The sequence below is a fragment of the Rousettus aegyptiacus genome, unplaced genomic scaffold (genome assembly GCF_014176215.1).
Source record: "Rousettus aegyptiacus isolate mRouAeg1 unplaced genomic scaffold, mRouAeg1.p scaffold_m13_p_5, whole genome shotgun sequence".
NCBI lineage: Eukaryota > Metazoa > Chordata > Mammalia > Chiroptera > Pteropodidae > Rousettus > Rousettus aegyptiacus.
In genome coordinates, this window is record NW_023416308.1 from 45,605,219 (window position 1) to 45,630,368 (window position 25,150).

The following is a 25,150-nucleotide window of genomic DNA, read 5'->3' on the forward strand; positions in this document are numbered from 1 at the left end:
TATGTGGGATATAAACCTAAAAGCAACAAATGAATAGGACAAACGGAGACTCAGGGACATGGACAAAAACTAGTGGCTACAAGAGGGTAGGGGGTGGGGAAGGAGGGAAGATGGGTAAAGAGGGTTTAGGGAGGGTGAAGTGGGTAAAGGGGATCAAATAAATATATGATAGCCGAGGGAAACTGGGCTCTGTGTGGTAATCACACAATAGAATATATAGATGTCAAATTATAACATACACATGAAAATTATGTAATTGTATTAACAAATGTTATCCCAATAATCTTAAAAAAAATAAAATAAAATAAAAATAAATTTTAAAAAATAAGTAAATAAAATAAAATAAAGATACATAATGTTTTATTCATAAAGGAAGAAACCGATATATTGGACCATGTCTGTTTATCGAAAGGCACCATTAAGATAATCTGATAAAGGTATCTATAAAAATACCTGCAGCAATTTCATACTTAATGGTGAATTAGTAAACATTTTCCATATAGAATGAAGAAAATTATTACTGCTATCAGCACTTCCTCTCAAACTGAGGTCCAAGCTAGTACAATAAGACAGGAAAGATAAATAAAAGGCATAAATATTGGAAAGAAAAAAAACTTGTAATCATTTTCATATAACATAATTGTATGTGTACGAAATCCAAAATAATCTATGGATCAACTCTTTCAACTAATAAGTGAATTTAGCATGATCTCTAAATATAAGATCAGTATACAAAATCAATTATATTTCTAAATACCACCAAAACAGAAAATTAAAGTTTAAAGGATACCATTAACGATAATTTCAAAGCACTGTAAATGCCTAGGGATACATTTAACAAAAGATATGTAACATTCCTATACTAAAATCTATAAATATTACTGAGAGAAATTTTTAAAAACTTAAGTAAATGGAAAGATATTCCACAGTCATGGGAGGACCCAGTATTTCTCACTATTAAGATATCAATTATCTTCAAATTGATCCATAGTTGCAACATGATCTCAATAAAGTTTTTTTTCTTTGCAAAAATTGACAAGTCAATTCTATAATTTATGGAAATGCAAAAAGGCCAATCAAAACCCAGGTAATCTTAAAAAAAAAAAATTAGCTAAAAGACTTATACTGTAGGTATTGAGACTTACCATAGTTATAATAGCATTTGTAAGCTTAGTAATTATAGTAAACTTTAAAAAGCAATGTTTTAAAAATATTTAAAAACAAAACTATAGCTAAAAACAACTTACATTATATAATCCAAGAAAAATTTTTACCTTGGGTTCAATATCAGAAAAAAGTGAAATCCTTCAACTAGATAAACTGATACACTTTCTTTATCAAAGAATTAAGAATTTTGCTATCCCTTCCAGTAAATTTAAGTACATTTAGTTCTCAAGTGTAAAAAGCAACTAATCACAAGTGCTTCGAAATACACATTTTGTCTTTTCCTTAACATGCTTTTTAATTATAAAGGTATTAATAAGTACTTCAAATTATTATTAAGTATTAAATAAATAAGTGACAAAATTGTGTCTTCAGTGCTTTAAAACCATTCTCCCTCCTTTGCTAAAGAGGCAAGAGAATCTGCTAATTCAAAGCCAAAGCAAGAACTCAGTTAATTCAAAATTATTCTGACAGATCCTGACAATCAAAGATATTTACCTGATCAAGCCCTTCGCCAGCTTTCCTAAGATTCTGTAGTTGGTAAACTTCTAGGTGTTCTCCATTATCTTGACAGCACAAATCAATTACAACACAGCCCTGATCCTCAAAGGCATTGATTTGATGAAAAGTAGCAGAAGGTTTACTGTAGCACATCCCTGGAAGAAGCTGCAGGAGAAAATACAAACAATGAAAAGAGACATTTTATTTTATTTTTTTTCCTTTAGGGAACAGATCCACCAAGCACAAATTAAGATTTCCCCCTATTACATGATAGGCCTGGTAGATGCAAAAAGTAAAATTTAGAATAAGCAGCATATATGCTTTGATTTAAGCTTTGCTTGTTTAAGTCATCTCATCTCATACTAATCAACAATCTGAGCTATTTGATATAGATTTATCAACTGTTATAGCTAACTTAAAAATTCCTTATGAAATATGGCACAATGTTTTGAAGATAAATAATTGCTGTACTCTATATGGTTAAATAGAAAATAGGGTTATTAACTAACTTATGATAAATTTAAGTGACCAATTCTTAGAAAAATACACTCATTATTAAGGTGAAATTTTTGTAATAATATCATGGTACGGTAAATTTAGGATACTATCTCTTTAGAGAGGTAAAAAGTAGACAAATACAATAGCACTATTAATCAGGAGTATAGAAAAGTATCTACCAATGAGCTTTGGACTTCAGTAGTATTATCATATTTACATATTAATATATTGTAGAAGAAACTAATTAAATTCTCATTGCAAAAGTTACAGAAGACCTCTGGATGAACATCATTTTTGCAAATATTATATGAAAAAAAAAAACCATACTAAGAGGGTTTCTAGATGTCATTTTAATTGAATCAGATAATTAAAAGGACAAAGCCATTTCCTACAATTTTCTAATATGCAAAATCCACCAAATTAATTAATAACTAGCTAGCCCCATCCATGGAAGAAGGTAATATCCTTAAGAGTCATGGAAGTACTGCCCAGTGAAGATAAAAATCAACCATATGGAAGTTTGCCTTTATTTCCAATCATTTTCATGATAAATATACTCAGAATATTCTACCTGTCCAGTGTGCTTATCCACGATATGAAACCGTGTATTATACTGCGGTTTTCAGCTTATTGCATCTGAAAAGGCCTTTCCCCGAATTTTAGAAGTGACCTTTTTCCACAGATTCAACTTTAGAGGCTGTTCAATGAAGATTATGTAGTTCTTTGTCATTCCTAAAAGGTTCCAGAAAAGAATACAATATTACTTGGTAAACTAGAATTGTTTGAAATGTGACAGTTAGGACGGTGTGTCTAAGTGCTTGCCTGTATTATTGCTGATCTAAACAACAAAGACCAGCCAAAAATAATTCTCCACTGTTTCCCAGCTTTGTTATACATATTTCCTGTTCCTACATAAAAAAGGGAACTGCTCAGAACAGCTTAGATCGAATGCCCTCAACTTGCTCTTTATCTTTTTTTTTTAAATCATTTTGATTTAGGAAGAAAGTAAAGAAGCATAATATTAAAGTATGATTTTGATCCGGACCTTTATTTCTTAATTCTTTTGCTATTTATACTGAGGGTAAGGATCCAGGAGCAGACTATCAAGAGTTAGAATGCAGAAAATAAGTGTTCTAAGGAAAAAGCTGAAGAAATCTATGTAGAATGTGAATTTCCCCAAAAAAAGATAGTCAAAATTTTTTCACAGATGATTATTTGTGATCTTTAAAGTTACCTAAAATTTTAAATCCTGTCAATTAATTGTTTATGGTCAAATGGTTTTGTTCATTAAACTTTACCTTTGTAGAACAATTTTAAGTCCACAATTAAATTGAGGAGAAAGTACAGAGATTTCCCTTATACCTCCTGTCCTCACGCATGCAGGGTCTCTCTCTGCATTGTCCACATTCCCCACCAGAGTGGTACATTTCTTAGAACCGATGAACCTACACTGATATATCATAATAACCCCAAGCCCATAGTTTACATTACAGTTCACTATTGGTGCTGACAATTTTTTAGTGATTGCTTATACTAAAATAATTATATCTTTTTAAGCAGTCAGTTGGCTTAGGGTAAGAAGTATGTGACTAACCAGAATAAACTTAACTGGCATTAAAATGCAAGTTTGGTATTGTTATCACAATATTCTGATAAACTGTATTAATAATGCTTATCAAAGCTAGTCCCTCTGCTACAGTAACATTAAGGCAGGCCTCATTGCAATTTGCCTCATCTCTGGGTTCACCAAAGCTATGGTAGTAAGAAGGTTTCATCCTCTCTGCAGAAGCAATAGAACATATCACCTGGGCTCCATGGATTGTATCCCCAAGGTCCACCTTCTCTGGAGGAACCCGAATAACATTATAGCAAGAACCTGAAAAATGAAAAGTTCTGTCTTGTTTTACACATATTCTAAGAATACTAGATAACCCTTCCAGTTGTAGACTAGGCAAAAGTAGTTTAGAGATTTATACAATCTGCAGGACATCCATATTTCATGAAGAGTTACTTGAAATAGACTAGGATGTTAAAAATAGATGAACTTCATGAAAGTCATTGGTTAAAGTTCTGAAACAACACACACAAAGTAATCAACCAATAGTTTATTATATTTTAATGCTCTTGAATGGTTATTCTCTCGCTCCCTGAAGATAAAATCAATTTCTATTTCATATGAAAAGACAGGGTAGCAGTCAGCAATATCCTCAAACTGTATTTGTTCCTCTCCCCTCTCCCCAATTCCAACAACTACAATCCATCTGTATCCTTCCCTTTGGTCCTCTTAGTCCCCGGAGTTGCTTTGGGTCCCATCTCATCCTATCTCATCAACATTCATTCATTCATGCAATCATTTACCTATTATCACTTAAGAACCAACTCAGCTATCCATCCAATTGTCAAATAGCCTTCCGTGAGTCTTCCTCACCTTGAAAGCATTTGGTGTCCCTCCTATATGTCCTGATTATCTTCTACACAGTCATAACACTTATCTCATTATACTATAATTATAATGAGTATATTTATAATTATAATTATAGTTGACTGGGAAGCAGATAAACAAGTAGAGCTTTTCAAGAGTAGATATATCTGATTCATCTTTGCATCCTTAGTACCAAACAGGGACTTAGCATTTAGTAGGTACACTATAAACAGCTACTGATAGATTTACTACCAACATGTTTGTTAAATTATCTGATAAATGAACAAATATTGAGGTCATATTAAATTATCTTCCTGATATTAGAATTGCCAATATAGGTCCTGAAGAACTTGGTAACTTACAGAATTTTGCAATCACTAAGCTTCTTTTGGAACAAAAGTTCTCTATTCATTTATTCAATAACTACTTATTAAGTACCAACTATATTCCACACACTCTCCCAAGTATCATAAGTACCATATTCTAGAACAGTGTACAAAATAGACAAAAGGCTCTTCTTTTCTAAAGCTCAAATTCTAATAAATTATATAATAAATAAAAATATAATGCATCAGATGATGATAAGAACTGTATTGGAAAATAAACCAGGGAATGGGGATTGTAGGTAAGTATATAAAAATAGGGGCTATTATTTGCAATTTTAAATATGGGTGGTCTGGGAAGGCTTCACTAAGAAGAGACATTTGAGAAAAGACCTGAAGGAGCTAAGAATCTCAGAGAGTCCTGAGGATATCTGGGAGAAATGCATTCCAGAGGGAGAAAAGAACAAATGCAAAAATTCTCAGCCAAGAGTAAGTTCAGAATGTTCAAGTATATAATAGCAAAAAGGCTAGCGTGGCCCTGTCGTTGTGAGCAAGGAGAAAAGTCTAGCAGATGGGGTGAGTAAAAAAGATAAAAGTCTAGAGGTGGGGTGAGTAAAAAAGATAACTGCCTGATACGCTGAGAATCAACTTAAGTGGGTCAAGGGCAGAAGCAAGGAGGCTAGTTATGAAGCTACTACAATAATTCAAATGCGAGAGATGGTGGCTCAGACCAGAGTTGTGGCAGTGGAGGTGATATGAGGTGGTTGGGTTTTGGATACATTTTGAAGGAATTGTCGAAATTACTTTTTGACCAATTGGATGTGGATGTGAGAGAGGGGTGTAAAGGATGGTTCCAAAGTTATCATCTTGAGCATCTAGAAAGATGGAGTTACCATCAACTGAGGTGAGAAATATTTTAAGCAGAAAAAGTTTAGGGGGAAAGATCAGGAGTTTGTTTTTAGACAAGTTAGTTTTGTAATACCTATTAGATATCCTAATAAAAACGGTGAGTAAACAATTAGATATAAAATACTTGGGAGGTCTAGGTTGTGGGTACAGATGTGTTTTTGAGAGCCCATGATATATAAAACATTATGCTTTACACAGTGATGAGTTACAAAAGAATGAAAAAAAAACAAGCTCCGTAGTTCCAAGAACACTATATCACTATCTTACTGATTACATATTTTACGTTAGTACTAAAAACTAGTTGGATTGATTAATGTTTTAGAAGATTTTTGTTAATTTTAAAAAGCCTTTTTAAAATATCTGGAAAAGCTGAAACAATTAAAAGTCTTTTATTACTAAAGTTAGAAATTACTTGCAAAGACTTCATTATAATGAGAATCACTAAATTTTCCCCAAAATGCATCCTAGGCTGTGAAGTTCCTTGCAGCTACATGTACATTTCAGTTCCATTTCAAAAACTCTTCACTGAACCAAATAACCAAGCAATAAAAATGAAGTAATTCCGGTTCTAGTTGAGATTATAAACTAAAGAGAAGAATTTCCTATCTTAGCAACTGAATAATTGACAATTATTCAATTCATTAAATTTAAATGCTATCAGACCTGTTCTAACTGCAAGCCTTAAACGCATGAACTTGGCAGAGAGACACCCAGGAAACACCCAGCAGAGGAATGCCCAGAGGAATGACCTGCCCAATACTGTAAGTCTAACTCTGGGAGATTCTTCAGGACTCTATAACAGCAAATTAAGGCAAAGAAACAGGCACAGTCTCTGATCATTGGTGGTAGGGTTTCTTAAAGATCCAGGGGCCACTTGGGCCAAAATCACCTGGGAACCTCATTTAAATGCCCCAGGGGTAAGAGAATAGTTAAATTCTTGGCCCCTTTTCGGGTCTACCTCTGAAGATGAAACACAGTAACCTACATGGCTAGGAAGCATTCCTGATGATTCTTAGGCACACTAAAGGCTGAGAATCACTGATCTAATGACTATTTTACAGTATGTAATTCAGAATACTTAAACAGCATTCCTCATAACGAACTAGTTACAAAGCTGTCTACTTGCTTAACAGAGTTAATACTGAGAAATGAATTTTTATAATAATCAAAATAGATGAACAAAAAACTGCTGAGTCAATTTACCCATTTGCTGAAACATTTTATCTAAACGGATGTTTGCTGTTTCCCATAACAGCTTTGAAGAATACATTCCTACCGGAGATCAGGTAATAAAGAAGAGGAGAGAGAGCTACGTGATGAAGTTTCCAGGGCTCTCTCTCTCTATTTGAGCCAACAAAAAATAACCCTGCAGTATTCATTTTCATATACACTCAAAATATGGAGAGGTAGAAATGAACAACCCACGAAGCCAAGTACTCACCAGTTATATACATAAAGCTACAAAAAATTTCATAGGTCATAGATGAAAGATTGATTGACAGCTAAGATACTCAAAAATATAAAATGTTTACATTTACACATTCCTTTCAAACAGAGACATGTGTACTTAGATATAGGAACATGAATTTGCACGTCCTGAGAGGCTTCTATACTCAGAGATGAATAATTATTAAGGTGATCTAACAGAGTGACTAATAGCAGCCTTTGGATATGATTCAAGCTCGATGCCAAGTCTGGTTTTAGACACTTAGAAACTTACCTAAGCAAGTATCTTAAACCTTATCAAGGTTCACTAACCTTGTCTGTGTAATGAGGTATTAATAGCACCTTTCTCAGAGAGGTGTTAGTTATAAAGATTAAATGGGAAGACATATATATAAATGCTTAACACCAGCTTGGCACTGAATAGATGTTAACTATCATTATTAGCTATTAGAACTTTCTGATTGGTAGGCAGATGGGTAGGCAGCTAGGAAAGTATGTGGACGACCAGGAAAGAGATGCGATGTGAGTGGCTGTGAATGCAACTGCACTATAACTGTAACTTACTTTGTAGTGTATTACTCCCATGACAAAAATAAATTTCTTCCCGTGTGATAGATAATGTACTGCCCCTAGATCTTTGCTGCAGCATTCTAAATCTCTTATACTTGCAATATGGTACTTCTTAAAAATTTAGGTTGGAGAGATATATACATGTTTGCAAGCCAAAAAGCACAATGGAACATTAAAATGTGAGTAATGCTGAAAGGCTCAAACAGAAAATCAGGTGCTAAGCATATGTGCAAAAGGCCCATAGACATACTTAATGAAAAATTATATACTTTAAGTTCAGTAATGCCACTTCAGAGATTTCTTTCTGACATTTCAAATTAAGTTTCATACGTTTGCATCTTAACCATAACGGAACCCCAGGAAGATAGTTAACTCTCTATCATTTTTATAAAGATTTCCATCCCAACTTTACCACGTGACCCACAAGAGTTACCCATGTTGTATGTTGTTCCATCTGGGTCATAATGAGGATGTGCAGTTGCTCCATTCACAGCAATAAATTTGCTCCAGTCTACCTGCAAATTTAAGACCATCAAAGACTTTTAAATGTTACATGGGCATATCTCTATTTAGATGCATAGACAGTAGAAATGTATCAATTATCTTTAAAATAAGATTTGAAAGCTACAATCTAAGCCTGAAAGTAGTACCTCTGAGAAATCAAAATCATTTTTCTTACCTAAGTACACACACAGGGAAATTTGCAAGTGGGGAAGAGAAAAGTTGAAGGAGCCCAAATCCAGTAGCCGGTTGTGAAGTAGGCGGTTTCTCTGTTGAGAGTGAAAGGGACAGGGAGAATAAAGGAGGATTCAGGAAAGAAACTCTGTGAGAGGCTGGAAAGAACAATGACTGCTAAAGATTTCCCGGTGGCACCAGGACTCAATAGGGGCAGAAATCATAATTCTGTAACTGAATTAATCAGCAGGGTTATGTGACTCCCTCTAGAAGTGTTCAGCAGACCTGAGCCATGAGTGGAAGAAACTAAGAATGGGCTCATCTAGGACTGGAAGTAGTCAGAGGAGAAGCAGCAATCACCAGGACAAAGGGAGTGAGGACGGCGGTGAGAGTGTATTTGAAGTGACTGCTCATGGAATCTGTACCAGGGAGAAGAAATTAAAGGAGAGCTGACAAACTGAGAGGACAGAGAAGAGTAAGGAGAGGAGAACTTGATGCAATTGAACATAAGTTTATTGCGAATGAAGGACTGTGGAAATTGGGGTTTGAAGTGGAGAGTAGGGTTTCAGAGTTCAAGATTTCAAGGGTAGAATTCAGTGGAATAAGTTCCGGGAGAGACAGCCTTGGTGTGTGGCATTGCTGTGGTGGCACAGAGGGGGACACTCATTGCAGTGGGTTTGGTCAAGGAACTGGGAGGCTTGCCTACCTTCATCATGAACTGGGAGGCTTGCCTACCTTCATCATGAATCCTGAAACTCTGGGATTGGGGCCCAGCAATCCATTTTCTGCTAAACTGTTCAGATAATACTGATGCATGTTAACTTTTGACATCTACTTTCCTAGAGAATCCATGAGAGTAACTCAGGAGTCACAGTGGCTGGGGAAGGAGTCCTGTAAGGAGGCTCTGGGCAGGAAAGAAGAGATTCCAGGCCTACCAGCTATTTTAGACAAAAACAACCTATTCTTTTTCTTTTGTATAAATTTCCACCTAAGATACCATTTGTGTAAGGTATGAGGTTTAATCAAGTTTATTTTTTTTTTTCCCCTTATGGATGGCAAATTGTTTCATCACCATTTGTTGAAAAGGCTATCATTCCAGGAGAGTGGTAGATAGGAAAGTGCTGAGGATATTCACTATTCTGCCAAGATTCGTGCAGTTTAAAAACTAATAAGTATGTCTTCAATAAAATCACTGATAAAAAATTTTAATGAAGGAAGTCCTGTGTCATGTCACTACTATGTATGCTGACAGAGACCTATTAAGTAGCATCTAACAAAAAGATCAGAGATTCACAACTGAGTGGGGCTACACTTATCCACAGGTTAAAGGTTATGCTGACTTTAGGTCTCTGCCCACTCTATAAGTCTAATCTTGGGAGTCAACCACTAAACTAGGTCTCACTTTGACCTAAAGATATCTACCTGTACTTCTCACATAGGAGGCAGGCAAGACTCTGGTTCTTGGTATAAAGGCCTACTGCTGGCTCTGAAAAAAATTGATTTGAAAGACAAAGTGAACACTCATGAGAACCAGCCATACCACCCATGCCCCTTACAAAGATGTTTATCCTAAAAGAGGCCTCTAGTGCAAGCCTAGGCCCTAAGTAGCTCTGCTGATTAGTTTTTAGATTTTACTAGAGCTACTTCTGTAGCAGATGAAATACCATATGCTTTTTGCCAGACAGAGGCTGTTACTCTCTTGGGATTAAAATAGCAGTTTTCTTTTTCTTTCCTTCCTCCTTCTCCTTCTCTTTTCACCTCATAATCTTTTTTCAAATTATAACATATGAAACTCAGATATGTAAAATAGAGGAAAGCAGAGCTTCTCTGGTTAGGGGCAGGGTGGGCATCCATGGCCCAGCTCACTCACTCTTTTTCTCTACCTTCAAACCACCTCCCCAGACTCCCAGTCATCCCCAGTCCCAACCCCAGGTATCTAGAATAAATTCTTAAGGCTTTCTTATAGCAGCTATCGGGCTAGGGGACCATTGCATTTTATTTCCTTTTAGCACTATCATTTTATAAGTTTATTGTTCAATGAACACAAGATGCAACAGGTTCAGAAAATTAAAATATCTGAAACATTAAAAAATTATCTTGAGCATATGCCTAATTCTTAATCTGTTTCCAACAACAGCTAGGAAAGAATAGTAGGATCATGGTTAGATTACCACTAGGCCCACAGGAATTGTGTAGCTAACAGAAAATAGAATAGATGGTTACTAGGGGCTCAGGGAAGGTAAGTTATTATTTATTGGATACAGAGTTTCAGTTTGGAAAATAAAAAGTAGATAGATGGAAGTCATGATAGCACATCAATGAACATCAGTACTTAATGCTACTGAACTGTGTACTTAAAAATAGTTAGGATGGTAAATTTTATTTTATGTGTATTTTATCACATTTTTTTTCAAAAGGCCATAGTTCCTGGAATATCATCCTGCCACTAAAAGTAACTGTCATTCAGATTTCACAGCAATATGAATAAAAAACCTGATAATAAACATATATATAAACTCTTACAATTCAATAGCAAAAAAAAAAAAATCTGATTAAAAAATGGTCAGAAGACCTAAATAGACATTTTCCCAAAGAAGACATGTAGATGGCCAACAGGTATATGAAAAGATGTTCAACATCATTAATTATCAGGAAAATGAAAATCAAAACCACAATGAGACATCACTTCACACTTGTTAGAATGGATAGTATCAAAAAGACAAGAGATAATAAGTGTTGAAGAGGATGTGGAGAAAAGAGAACCCCTGTGCACTACTGGTGAGAACTTAAATTGGTGTAACCACTATGGAAAACAGTACAGAAATTCCTCAAAAAATTAAAAGTAGAACTTCTATATGATCTAGCAATCCACTTCTGGATATTTATCTGAAAAAAAACAAAAACACTAACTCAAAAGGATTTATGCACCCAATGTTCATTGTAGCATTATTTACAATAGCAAAGACATGGAAACAACCTAAGTGTCCATCAACAGATGAATGGATAAAGAAATGTGGCATATAAATACATACATACATACATACACACACACACACACACACTCACACACACACACAATGCAATATTATTCAGACATAAAAAGAAGGAATTCTTGCCATTTGTGACAACATGGATGGACCTTGATATTATGCTAAATGAAATAAGTTAGACAAAGACAAATGACATATAGATGATCTCACTTCTATGTAAAATCTAAAACAAATTTAAAAAACAAACAAATGAAAAAATGAGTTCACTGATGGAGAACTTATTGCTGGTTGCAAGAGGTGGAGGGGTGTAAAATGAATTATGGGGCAAAAGGTACAAACTTCCAGTTAAAAAATAAACAAGTCATGGGGATGTTGTGTACAGCACGGTGACTTTGGTTAATAATACTGCATTGCATATTTGAAAGAGAGCAAAGTCCTCATCAAAATAAAAAATGTTTTTTGTAACTATGTATGATGATGGATGTTAAATAAACTTATTGTGGTGATCATTTCACAATTTACAAAAATATCGAATAACTATATTATATACCCAAAACTAATATAATGATACAGGTCAATTACACTTCAATAAAAAATTCTATGTATAATATTGAAATTATTTAAAACAAACCTATAGAAATGGGAGGAAGACTAGTAGGAAATACACAAAAGTGCTAACAGAGTATGTGATACATACATACATTGCCACCCCCTGCCCACCACTTGATTCTATATTTCAAAACATTTCGTATAGATGAAAACATTGAAATGAAAAAAAGTTTCTAACATTTAAAAATGTTTAAAGCAAAGCAGATTCCCTCCTTACCATAGTGGTTTGTTCATATCACTTTATGTCCCTAGTAGATACACAGAGAAATGATACACTAAAAAGTTATTGGGGTTTTTGGGTTTTTTTTTTCCTTTCATTTATTTACACATTTTTATTGAGTGCTATTTAAGTACAGGGCACTGTCCTAGATATTGGGGATATGAGGTGAACAAGAAAAATCTCTTCCCTCACAGAACTGACTTTCTAGGGGAGGAACACACCTACTAAACAAATGAACGAACAAACAAAAATCTAGACGTTGATACTGCTGGCAAATAATTAAAATACATATTATAGGTAATATAATAAATAATAGCATTTTTAGATTGGGAAATTGGGAAAGGCTCAAGCAACACAAGATTCATGCTGATATCTAAATGACAAGAAACAGACTTGGGAAGATAGATGAGAGAGCCAAAGCCAAGAGCCTGAACAAAAATAAATGTGCCTAGTTTGAGGAACTGAAAGAGCCACTGTGTCTGGGAAATGCTGGGTGAGGCAGCAGTGTGAGGTGAAGACGCTACCCCTTCCTTCAGGAACTTGTGGTGAAATAAAGCTCAGTACAGACGGTTTCTAACACTTCTCTTTTGGCATAAACCTTCAGAGGACTACAAATTCATAATGTTCTGCAGAGCAGAAATGTCAAAACTTTTTAAAAAGAATTGTTTCCATTTTTCCCTATAAAGTTTCCTCATCTTGAACCAAAGAGATTGCATAACCATGTTAGCCTCAGAGAGGAAGCATATATTAATTCCATAGAACCAGTCCATGCTAAGAAATCCAAATTGTTCTCTAAAAATCAAGGCTTACTTATCCTTCCCAAATTCGAATTTCCCAGGTCCAGTTCGAAGTAGACAGCCATTGAGCCACTTAGGAAAATGCCCTCGAACTTGAGCAGAGATGATCTGTGCAGTCTCCTCCACTGTGGTGAGTAGTGGCGCAATACATGGAAGACTCTCCCGCTTACTGAAGACTGCTTTCCTTCGATAAGTATTTTCCATGTACTTCTTCAAAACTGAGGAGGAAAGAAGAAGCACAAAAAAATTTACCGATTTTCTATGACCACACCTGTTTCTCCACTGCTCAGGGAAATGTAAACCTAATGCCAGATATAGTCTCCAAATTCTTCTCTCTTCTTCCTCATTCTCAGACCATCGACTCTTTGGTTCTCCATTTTTGAACAACAATCCTATTTGTATTCTTGCAGTCCAAATATGCATTAGTATTAACTCAGGACTTTATTATTATCATTCTGCATAGTTTAACAATGCTCATCTTTTCAGAAGATGAACTCTACACACTAACCCTAGATGTGTTAATAGCAACTTCATTACTTTGGTAAAAAATGACCAACATTCAATATTATCATAATTAAATTACATTGACCTCAGTATTTTATATATACCAAAACATGATCCTAAAGATTTTATACCAATTTATGGAGCATTTGTAAGATGTAATTTCATTTCTTCTATTTTAATGGCATACACATGAATGTACGTGGCATTTTCTAGAACAGTGTCATAAATTAAATTATGCAGTGATACCTGAAGTTCAAAACCACAAGAAAAAAAAATCATTATTAGAAAGAGCATAAAAATGTCCCTATTATTTCGTACTTACTTAGTGTTAACAAGGCATTATTGCCTAACACGAGGGGTGGTCAAATACATAACTAGGTACTATTAAATACGGTTCTTTCTTTTATTCCACAAAACTTTGAACAGTGATGTAGAAGTTTAAACTAGAAGAACTAACACAGAAACACTATTCCTCTGAAAAAGTAAAATTTGCATTCTTGTAGCAAAATATTTTTACAGTATTATATCTATTATGTCATTTCATTCAAATCCTTCAAAAATTTAAAGCACAAGACTTTCTACTTTCCTATATGTAACAATTCAGTCAAATCCAACAATTTCCTGATTTTCCAAATGAAACACTTTTACCCTAACTGCCCTTCCCACTAACAATCTATCCCTAAGGAAATTTTATCTACTGTTCAAAGTCTAACTAAGATAATACTTCCTTTTAAAGGCAGTATGGTGTAATACTTAGGAGTATGAGCCCAGGCTCTGCCTGACACAATCCTTGGGTTCAAATCTTGGCCTACCATTTTCCAAATAAATAGCTTTGGGCAAGGCAATTAACTTCTCTGTTCTGTTCCCTCTTTTCTTAGATGAGAATAATAATAATAATAATAATAATTCTTATTGCTCCTAAGGCTATAAATAACTCCATTAGGCTATGTAAAGTTTTTAGAAATTGTAATTATTCAAAAATGCTATTACTTATGTAGCATTTAATAATCAAACCCAGCAAAATGCAATATCTTCTTTCTTTAAGTTGTTCATTCAACAAAGTGTAAGGCATTGCTGAAGGATAAAAGGTATTAGAACCCTGATGTAATAGAATTCACTGCCCAGTAAACAGGCATACAGACTGATCATTTACACTGTAATCAGTGTTTTGTCTGAACATTATTTCTCAAAGTATGGTCTGAGGACTATTTGAAACAGAAATATCTGATGCTATTGCTAAAATGAAGATTCATGGACTCTACTCTGGACCTAACAAATCAGAACCTGTGAGGTAGGCCAAGTAGATATTCTTGGCATTCTAAAATTTGAGAACCACAATGTTAGAGGTATAAAAAAGATGCTTCGAAAACTTAGGAGGAAACCCTCAGGTCTTTATTTTACTATTTGTATTAACATTACACATAGTGAATGTGTCTTACTCTCTTAGATTAAAATAAATTTCCTGAGGTGTTATTTTACTCCTCTTACTTAAGTAGAATTAAACTGAACACCCTGATAGTGTATTTATATGAATATTCATGAATTTAAACATTTTACATTTAGAAAATATTAAATGTATGTATGTCTTATACTCCAGAGCATAATGTTGGCAGTTTATTATATGCTTTTGAAATTTTCTGTAGTACTTGATATTGTAGTTGACAACTCCTTAAACCCCTATTCTTGGCTTCTGAGACGTTGCGCTTTTCCTGCTTCAAAATCTCTGTGGGCCTTGAATTTGCCTTCTTCACTGTCCCCTCACATTCACTAAGTGGTTAAATTCTGCTGACTATACCCAAAGAAAGCTAGAAAGAGGATGCTAAGGGGATGCTATAGGGTAGCCAGTATAAATTACTTAGGGTTCAGAAGTTCACAAGTGTGCCTGGGACAAATCCTTTACAAAGATTTTTACCTGTCCACCCCTACTGGACAATGACCCCTCCCCTCCCCCCCAACAATTTTTCTTCTAGCTTGAACTTGTCTTCATTAGCATTGATGCTTCAACTTCTCCTGCCTATCAGTTACTTCCTTTTACTGTCCTAATTTAGGCCCTCACAAACTGTTATATGGATATTATCACAGCCTCTTATTTGGAAAGAGAAACTAGATAAGGGAAACTCTCTTCTAAACCAGAGCCTCCTAATTGGTGGGCCTCTTGATCCCCTTAGCCCTTGAGATGGCCAGAATCCCCAGGCCAATTGCCTCCAGCCCTAAGCAACTTACTGGGGCTCCAGATCTCATCTAATTTACTCCAGTGTGAGGTAAAAATGTCATTTTCTATATGTGCCATGATGTGAAAAAGGTTGGAAAACACTGCTACTAAATGAATCTAAGTACAGATCTGATCGTATCACATATTCCTCCATAAAATCTTCACAAATGACTCTTAATTGTCTACCAAGCAAAGGCTAAACTGCTTGACCAGGCTCTGATGAAGGCTCTGTACTGTCTCACACCAACTTACCTGTCTAGTTCTGCCTCTCGCTAATGCCTTCCACTGCAGCCAATCTGGACCACTCCCATTCTCTTCTTTTCTCATCATAAATGTACCTTTCTCTTTACCTAGGGTATTTCCCATCTCCTTCAAGTGAAATTCACTTACTTTATGCATCCTTCAAGATCCAGTGCCCATGTCCCCTGCTTTGTAAACACGTTTCTATTTCTTGTAGCAAGAACTGATTCTCCTTAGTCTGAACTCACACAGCATCTGTTTTAGCTCTCTTGTGGCACTTATCTGTCTTGCAAAATAAAAATTAATATACACTATAACCTCTTCTACCAATACTCCTTGAGTACAGGTTCTTATTTTTGTCCCCACCCCAGTACCTAACCTATTGCCTCACATTATTGAATTAAATGATTTTAAAGTTTATAGTACGTATCAGTATGATTTCTGGTACCTCCATATCAGTTGATTTCAAGAAAATCATGTAACAATAAGTTATAATCAAAAGATACAAAACAATAAACAGAGGTTTTAAGACAGTCCTCAAAATGCTAGTAGATGAAACAAACATTTACATTAGAATGTGTAGATGTAATTTTCACTTGAGAAAGTTCTAAATAATGTATATTCTTCCTATTACAGATCCAAAAGAAACTCTGAATCCCGACCTTGTATGACTTACAAAACATACAAATGGAAAGGCTATTTAAAGATATTTTATGCTCCCCGATGTCAAGTAAACAAATCTTGTCTTCTTTAACTTCTGGCTTTGTGGTGTTGTTACCTGTATCTGCTCCACAAAGAGTACAAAACGTCAGAAGTCCCCTGTATTCTTCAGGAAAGAGGCAGAGAATTTTAAGTTCAAGCTGGTAGGAAGAAGAAGTGGAAGGGGCAAACCCCTACCTGAGATCCAGTGTACCATCACAGAAAGGAATCCCCCTTCAATGGTAGAAAGATTGCTGACAAAACAGAGAAATTATTGGAAAAACCACCCATGATTTCCAAATCCTCACACTGGACTGTGCCTGGCTCATGGAGAGAATAGGAGGGAAATGGGCGAGGCAGGAGAGAGCAGGAGAAGGGGAGGGACCTCAAAACGTTGGCAATCTCTCTTAATAGAATTTCCACAAGTATCCCAACAACCTATTTATAATAAGCAGCTGTTTGAAATACTGAAATTGGACCACCAATAGTGGTCTCCCTCCCTAAACCCTCTTCTTTCAAATCTGTCTTCACATTACATGTCGGTTGATCTATGGGATCAATTTCATGCCATTCTTCTACTCTGAAAGATTCAGATCTCCTCTGTCCTTACAGATTAAAGTACAAAGTTAATCTGTCAACAAGGACTCTATAATCTGGCCACAACCTACTTTTCATTCTTTGTCTGTCTTTCTAGCATTTCATCCTACATTTTCTATTAATTTCATGTACAGTGTCTAACCATCTAGTATGAATAAGGCTGTGTGAAGGTATGCCCTTAAAAAACTTGTAACGATATATAATTTTATTATTTAACAAACATTTTTAAACACCGATGTGTCAAATACTGTGCTACAAGTTGATATATCAAGAAACAAGATTCATTTCCTGCTCTCTAGCAGTTCAGATGATGATACATTATTCCCTTTTGTGAATTCTCAGTCCTGTAAAATGATTATAAACACACCATGTGTTTTTGTTCTTCTGAGCTTTAAACAAACTTTTCCCTGCCTGAAATATGCTCCCTCTTTCCTTTTCAAAAATCCATTTCAAATCTAGCTCTCTGATCCCCTTGCCAAAGGCCTAGTAATTCCCACTAGAAAGTTTCTAGCACTGCCACAGGGAAACTTTTAACAGTTCCATAAGTTGTCTTCCCAGCAAAGACATGTAAGTATATGTCAAGAAAGAAGTGGTTACGATTGTCAGAAGGGAGGACAGAAAGTATCTTAAACTATTCTGCGTTCCCCCATAGTGCCTAGCAGAGTGTATAATGTACAGAGATATTCAATATACATTTTTATTTTTAGTCAGTGAAAATAATTTATAAAATTGTGAACTTTTATTGAAATGCAAGAGTGGCATTAGAACTGTAAACAAAAGGGTGATGGTATTACTGCAGCAGATCTCTGCTAAGATAATTAGTGGTGAGATAATTATTCTTGTTACATGAATAACAAGACATCAAAATTTGAATTAAAAAATACACCTTAATTAGGCATTCAGGAACTTTTACCCTAGGAGGTACCTGTTCTGACCAGTAAATATATTTTTTGACTAAAAATCAGTTCCCTAGTCTTAATCATACCAAATGAAATAATCAGATCAACTCTCTGAACCTGCATAGGGAAGTTATTTGATGCTGAACAACAGTGACACCATCAAGATATAACAAGTGTATTATGAAATCCATTCTAAAGCAACCTTTTAGCCTTAGCTTTCACAGTAACAATAAATGCTTAGAAATTTTAAATAACTCAAGAACATTTCTTAACGGTGATGGGCCAGTAGTGTCATCTTTGTTATTTAGAAAATTCAAGAACTCTATAAGGTGACAGCAGAACTCAAAATCTAGGTGACATGGCATATCAACTACAGTATAGTCTACTGGTTGCATTTAATATTTAAAAATCTCATTTTTAATAGTTAGTTCATTGACCTCCAACTGATCCTGTGCCATTAGCATGTATTTCTACAAACCTAATAATTTTTTCACTTACTAACCAATATTTCTAGTAAATATTATTTTACTATTTTCATTCCTTTCCTGTATGAGGATTTATATTATGTAGTATATTATATGCCTTAGAATAGTAATTTGATGAAATGACATTTTAACATTTAGAAGGCAGCAAGGCAAACATGCTGTCTACCTAAGACCAAATTTCTTGTGGTACTATTTGTAAATATGTCTAAAATTTGCAATTGCATATATCGGCAAAATATACATATAATAGATTGAATTACCTGTTTGATTAAAAAATGGGTGCTGTGGTTTTATCTTATTAATGTAGTTATCACATATATGACATATTGAAAATTTTCAGTAAAATCATAGCAGTACCTTCCATCAAAGGAAGGATTTTTTTTTTTAGGTGAGGCAACCCTTGGTTGACCTCACAGATTGCAAGGGACCTTGTCGGTTTACAATCCCTTATATATTTTATTTATTTATATATTTATTTATTTTTTACACCTACAGCACCTAGTCTTCGTAGGTGGTCTCCCATCCAAATACTAACCAGGCCCAACCCTGCTTAGCTTCAGAGATCAGATAGCACAGGGCCTGTTCAGGGGTAGCATAACCATAGACAAAGAAAGGATTTTTTTTTTTTTTTTTTTTAGCTATAAGTAATAGAGATCCACTAGTTCTATTTCTGAATTATAATAGAATTGAAATGACTCAGCAAGTTCACCTTGTCGTTTAGCTAATCTCTTTACTTCTGGATTCCTAATATTTATCTCATACTACACAGCTGCTAAGGCTTCTAAGTACAATTCTTTAACTGTAACATTGATATGGTTATATAAAAAAAGCCAACTCATATAAAGTTCTGGTTAGTAATTTCCGATTTTTATTTTACCACTTTTACCACAAGAAAATAATTCTAAAGAACTTTTATTAGCCATGTATAATAGTGAAAATAATCAAATGGTAATATTAAATAGCAACAGCAGAGTTATAGTTTATTACATTTTGAGAAACTGGGCAAATCACCTTTAAGTTTTAATTTTTTTATGATACTGATCACCAAAAACATTTTAAAACAATTTCCAAAGCTATCTGCTATTTAAACAAAATATTCTAGAAGAAAAAGTTCAGTATTGTTAAACATTATCAAATTAATTCATTGAATCCTCTTTTAGAAGTTGAAGAAAGGCAAAGGGGTTCAAGAAAAAAAAAGAAAGAATCCATATATAATTTAAATAATTTACACTTTTATAAAATAATGCCAAATATCTGACCCACAAAAGAAAAGCTACATTCTTCATATTAATTACTGTTTAAAGCCCCTTATAAATCTAGAAAAGAAACTGGCAAAGTTTCCTCTTCTATGTTTAAGGTATACATTTTCTTTAATAACTAGAAAGCTTTCAGAGTATCAATGTCATTCTTTCACTACAACAATAATGGATTTAAATTCTCAGCTTATTTTAAGTACACAATTTTATCTGTGCAGTGTGTTTGCAATCACTGTAAACCTCTGTTTCAGAAGCTCTCTTTTTTGTATTAGAAAGTTTTCAATTGTATTGGCTTCTTTGAAGAGTCCATCTATCTCATCAATATAAGATGCATCCACTGCTGCTCTCTCACTAATGGAGAAAAAAAAAGTTTTATGTTAAACTAAACAGTTATAATGTCTAAACACACTATCATAGTGATGTTCTTTATTATTCTATAGTTGTTAGCTATTTCATTTAAATAGTTTTGTACATTGGAAAGCTTCAGTAATTTACTCTTCAGTAAAAGTTAAATTAGCCCCACAAATATTTTTGACTACTCAATGTCTCCCGACAAAACATCATATGTATCAAATACATTAAAATTCTAATATTAAACTATCTACAGTTGTACTTTGCTTAACGACAGGGATTTGTTTAGAGAAATGTGTCATCACGCAATTTTGTCATTGTGCAAATGTCACAAAGTGCACTTATACAAACCTAGATGATATAGTCTACTATATACCTCGGCTATATGGTATAGCCTATTGTTCCTAGGCTACAAACCTGTACAGCATACTACTGTACTGAATACTACAGGCAATTATAACACAAAGTACTTATTTATATAAACACAGAAAAGGCACATGAACGCAGTAAAAATACAATATAAAAGATTAAAAAATGGTACACCTGTATAGGGTGCTTACCATAAATGGAGCTTGCAGGACTGAAAGTTGCTCTGGGTGAGTCAGTGAGTGAGTGCTGAGTGAATGTGAAGACCTAAGACATTACTGTACACTACTGTATACTTCGTACTCCCCCACTTCCTTCTGACAGGGTCAGAAATAGAACATTGAAGCTACCAATGCTGTTCCATGAACAGGACAGAAAGAGGGCTGGATTGACTAGAAATACTGAAAGGAAGTGGCTAAGTAAGGGATAAGTTACCATAACAATGACTGTTAGGAGGGAGCAAAATGTGGCCTGAGGAGTAGTAGGAATAAGAAATCAAAATGAAGAGAAAAAGAAACACAGGGGATTGTCATGGCAATATAGTTTGGCTCATGCACGATGGAGCAATGGTCATTTTAAGGAATTTTGTGGTATTCATAAAAAAAAAAAAAAAGGGAAAGTATTTAACACAATGAGGGTATAGAACTGAGGACTCAATATTTTGACTTTAGAAATTTGTTTTCGGTTCCATTGATTTTATCTGGCACAAAGGGCTCTGTTTAGCATTAAACTGATGGACGAAATAAAGTTTATCTATGCTTTACATCGTTACAACCTGAAAATATTTCCAAAGTACAGGGACAGGCTGGCTCCACACTACCACAGAAAGATTTTACTGAAGTTGCAGCAGCACTTAATACTTGTTAAGGTAGCTCCTGCAGAACTGTGTTCTTGTACAGGATATCAGGTCCTTAATAAAGAATTTACAGCAAAATACTCTGAAGACCATCAACCTAGATCTGGGAGGGCTGTAGCACCCTCCAAATATGTAATGCTGGGGGAACCGGCTCCTCTGTGCTGAAACAGATCAGTGGCTGACCAACTAGGATGTAATCGGTGCACTCGAAATTGAGGTGCTGGGAGTAAGAAAGAATCTATTACCAAGTCTCACAGATACTGCTCCCATCACAGAAAACAACTTCCTCCTGAACCACAAATCCTTCCATTTCATATAGGAAATTTAGCTCCATTATAATCTTATGAGACCACCACTGTATATGCAGTCTGTTGTTGACTGAAACATCATTACATCGCTCATGGCTATACATTATTTTAACAGCCACACAAACCATTATTCAAATACAATGACTGTCCAGTAATTTTTAAAAACATTTTATAAAACATGATAATGTCAGGCCAATAAAATATTTAAATTCAGCCTTCAAATATAAACTATTTAAATATTTCACAAATATATTTGTCTTATCTTTAACATCATTATTAGTTTCACCAAATGGTACTTTTCTCAAAGAGGTTTTTGCATAAAATTTTAAATGTTATATTATCTAATTAGAGACCAAAATATATCCAGTCTATTATTAGTTCTAGTAATAGCAAAAACAAAGGGTATTTTTGTGGAAAAGTTGGGGATATTCCTTGAAAATAACCAACTAATCTATTATAAGAAATTAGGGTAGAATAAAAAACTCTGAAATTATAATTACTGGATAGGTTCTATAGCCACTAAACTGAAGTTCCCATTATGGAATTTCCAGGAGAAAACTTCTGTTTCTAAAATAAAGACTCAAGGAAATATACTATAGGTACTTGCCTTAAGATCTTTGCATATGTAGACAACATAAGATTAATTTCCTTGCTCATATCTATGAAAAAAAAATCAGAGCTGTTATGAAACATAATGAATATTATATTATAAAATGTATAGAAATATAAGTATTTTATACATTACCATTCAAATCTTTCCCCAGGGCTTCATCTTTATAAAATAGCACAGAGCTTTCAGAGAAAGAGGAATCTGATTTTCCAAGAGAGGACAGTTGTGGACTATCTGGCATTTGAGGCTAATAGGAGGAAGTAAAGAAAATAGGTAAATGGTCAACAAGAATCTTAGGACATACATATTCCATAAAAAAAAAAAACTTTCAGAAAAAAGCAAACATGCTAGAAATTATATGCTTGTGTCCTGTTCTGTCATTTGAAATTTTATTACCAAGGAAACTTTTAGTCCCAACAAGCACCTTGTTCAATATACTAAATTTTATTCAGACTTTTTAAATTGGACTTTGAATACGGTATGTCCCTGCCAATGAAAAAATAAAACTTATCTAAGTATCCTAAACCATAGCAATATAGCAAAACTTTCATTTAGACAATAGCCAAATGCTTGAAAAATTTTGCAAGACAGCATAATCTTTAAGGGATCAAATAATGTCTCAAATGCAAACAGATCAATTGGTGGGGATAGTAGTGAAGGAGGACAGGATAGTGTTCTTCTTTAAAAATGTCAGCAACTCCAATACCTAGGTATCCTACTTATTATAGCAAAATAATTATTTAAAGACCTAGATATCATAAAGGCATGAACTCACTTTTCTCTAAATTACAAATTACCCCAAAGAAATCTTTCAAGGAATCTTTCTTGGAGGCTTTCTCATATACTTAGTAAAAAAGCTTATGGAGTCAACATAGCTCTACCTGTGACAAACCAGCTCTGGAAATATAAAAACTTAAATTCCATTTATCAATAGAAATTTTTCAAATGGAATAAATTTAAGAAGCATAAAAAATAAAACAAAAGATTAAGGCTCCAGGAGCATATACATTACCTCCAAATCTCTTGGTCTCTTGTAATTTCTATTATCAGATTTTATAAGGTGATTTGCCATCATATTCTGGAGGCAAGAGCTGCAAATTTTAGAGCAATGCCATATTTAAGTACAAACCCCCCATGCTACAGATCTCTTAAAACCTTCCCTTTCCACTCCTACTGCCATTTTAAATTTAGGCTCTCATTATCTGTCACTTACATAAATTACCCGATTTCTCCCTTCTCTATTTCCTCTTATGAACCACTACTTGGTCAGTCTTTCAAACCTCTGGTTATTATATTCCCTTAACCTTTCAAAACTTTAATTACTGCATTCCCTTATATCAAAAACTTTCCTTTGACTGTTCATTGCTCCAGAATAAATTCAAATTCCATCCAAAGTCCTGCATCACCTGGGGCCAACCTACCAGTCCCATGATTTTCATCTACTCCCCTACTATAGTTAGCCACACTAGTCTCTTTGGCATTTCTGACTTGTTTCAGGATTCATTTAAGATTCTTCTACTTTCGCAATATCTTAACGTTGAAATAGATTTATTGTTCATTTAAGTCAATTTCATTTTTTATAGACATGAAAACAGGGACAGAGACAGCTGACCAAGTTCAAACAAATAAAACTAGGCCAGACTAGAACCAAGATCTCTTCTAGCCTGAGGTTATTTCCACTGTTCTGTCTTACTTTCATGTAGTATCGAAATTACTTTTACTTTCCTTTAAATTTTGAAGATAATTTCCTTGAGCCCGAAAAATTAAGTTTAAACTTAAAGAAAGTATGTTGAAACCTAGAATGGTATAGTCTCTACATCTTAAGAGATGAGGAGCCCTGTCTACACTCAAGTTATTGATTTACTTAGCTCGTTTTTTTGAGAAACTATGCTGACCTGGATAACTTCAATGAATGTTTGATTAGTCACGTTTTATATATATATAAAAGAAAAACAGCAACAAATAAAGATGTTTGTTTAGTAAATGCTGTATAGTGCTTCTCTACATTTGTCAGTACCTTTCTAGTACCTAAGTTTAAGTGCCATAATAGTGATATGTACAAATATCACACATGCACTGTCGTGCTCACTTTGCCTTGGGATGTTTGAAAATGTTTCAGAGAAGCCAGCATGAAAGTTGTTCTCTTCTCCCCTTTCCTTTCTCTTTTCTCTTCCACGTCTTCTCTCCTCTCTCAAAGTAACTACATGGGCACATATTGCAAATTATAACTTTTATAATTAGGTAATTGTGTTTCTGTAAAAAATAATTTTTCTGTCACAACTCAGGGCCTCAGATGAATCCAGGCCGGGTCAGGAGACTGGGCCTTTTCCTGTGACAAACACCGTTCACAGAACTGACTCCAGCTACACAATCTAAGGCCTTGGTGACTTGGTCATAACCAAGCACTACTCCTTTGCCTTATATAACTTTTCTCTTCTAGTTGTCTCTTTCTCCTCAACACCACCTCAGGCCCTCAAGCCATTTCACCTACCTTGTTTCTCACTTCCCGCCCCCCTCTTTCCTCCCTACTTGCGGTTACGTCCCACTAAAAACCCCGAGAGAAACCATCCATTCTCCCTCCCTGCCTTCTTTCACACTCTCACAGGAGTCACCCCCCTCTATCCCGACCCCAAGACCAGACTA

The 25,150-nt window shown here is 34.6% G+C and overlaps 2 protein-coding genes across 6 annotated transcripts in view; both read right to left on the reverse strand.

The window, feature by feature from the left end:
* The window catches only part of BCO2 (beta-carotene oxygenase 2), a 28,961-nt gene extending 15,569 nt beyond the window's left edge, over nt 1–13,392 (reverse strand). Inside the window, 6 exon segments of the mRNA XM_036221556.1 lie at nt 1,663–1,830; nt 2,735–2,895; nt 3,911–4,039; nt 8,246–8,348; nt 9,244–9,301; nt 13,138–13,392. Coding sequence (XP_036077449.1) covers nt 1,663–1,830; nt 2,735–2,895; nt 3,911–4,039; nt 8,246–8,348; nt 9,244–9,301; nt 13,138–13,328 — 810 coding nt within the window. The 5' untranslated portion in view covers nt 13,329–13,392.
* A 6,221-nt stretch (nt 13,393–19,613) lies between these two features.
* The window catches only part of TEX12 (testis expressed 12), a 44,212-nt gene continuing 38,675 nt past the window's right edge, over nt 19,614–25,150 (reverse strand). For 3 of the 5 annotated variants that reach the window (XM_016149022.2, XM_016149024.2, XM_016149021.2), the window contains 4 exons: nt 23,520–23,598; nt 22,643–22,754; nt 22,505–22,556; nt 19,614–20,367 (listed from right to left, as the gene is read on the reverse strand). In XM_016149022.2, coding sequence (XP_016004508.1) covers nt 20,223–20,367; nt 22,505–22,556; nt 22,643–22,754; nt 23,520–23,582 — 372 coding nt within the window. In that variant the 5' untranslated portion in view covers nt 23,583–23,598 and the 3' untranslated portion in view covers nt 19,614–20,222. Of the gene's footprint in view, nt 20,368–22,504; nt 22,557–22,642; nt 22,755–23,519; nt 23,599–24,596; nt 25,046–25,150 lie in introns of those variants that run through there. The other 2 variants (XM_016149023.2, XM_016149025.2) reach the window with 2 other exon arrangements.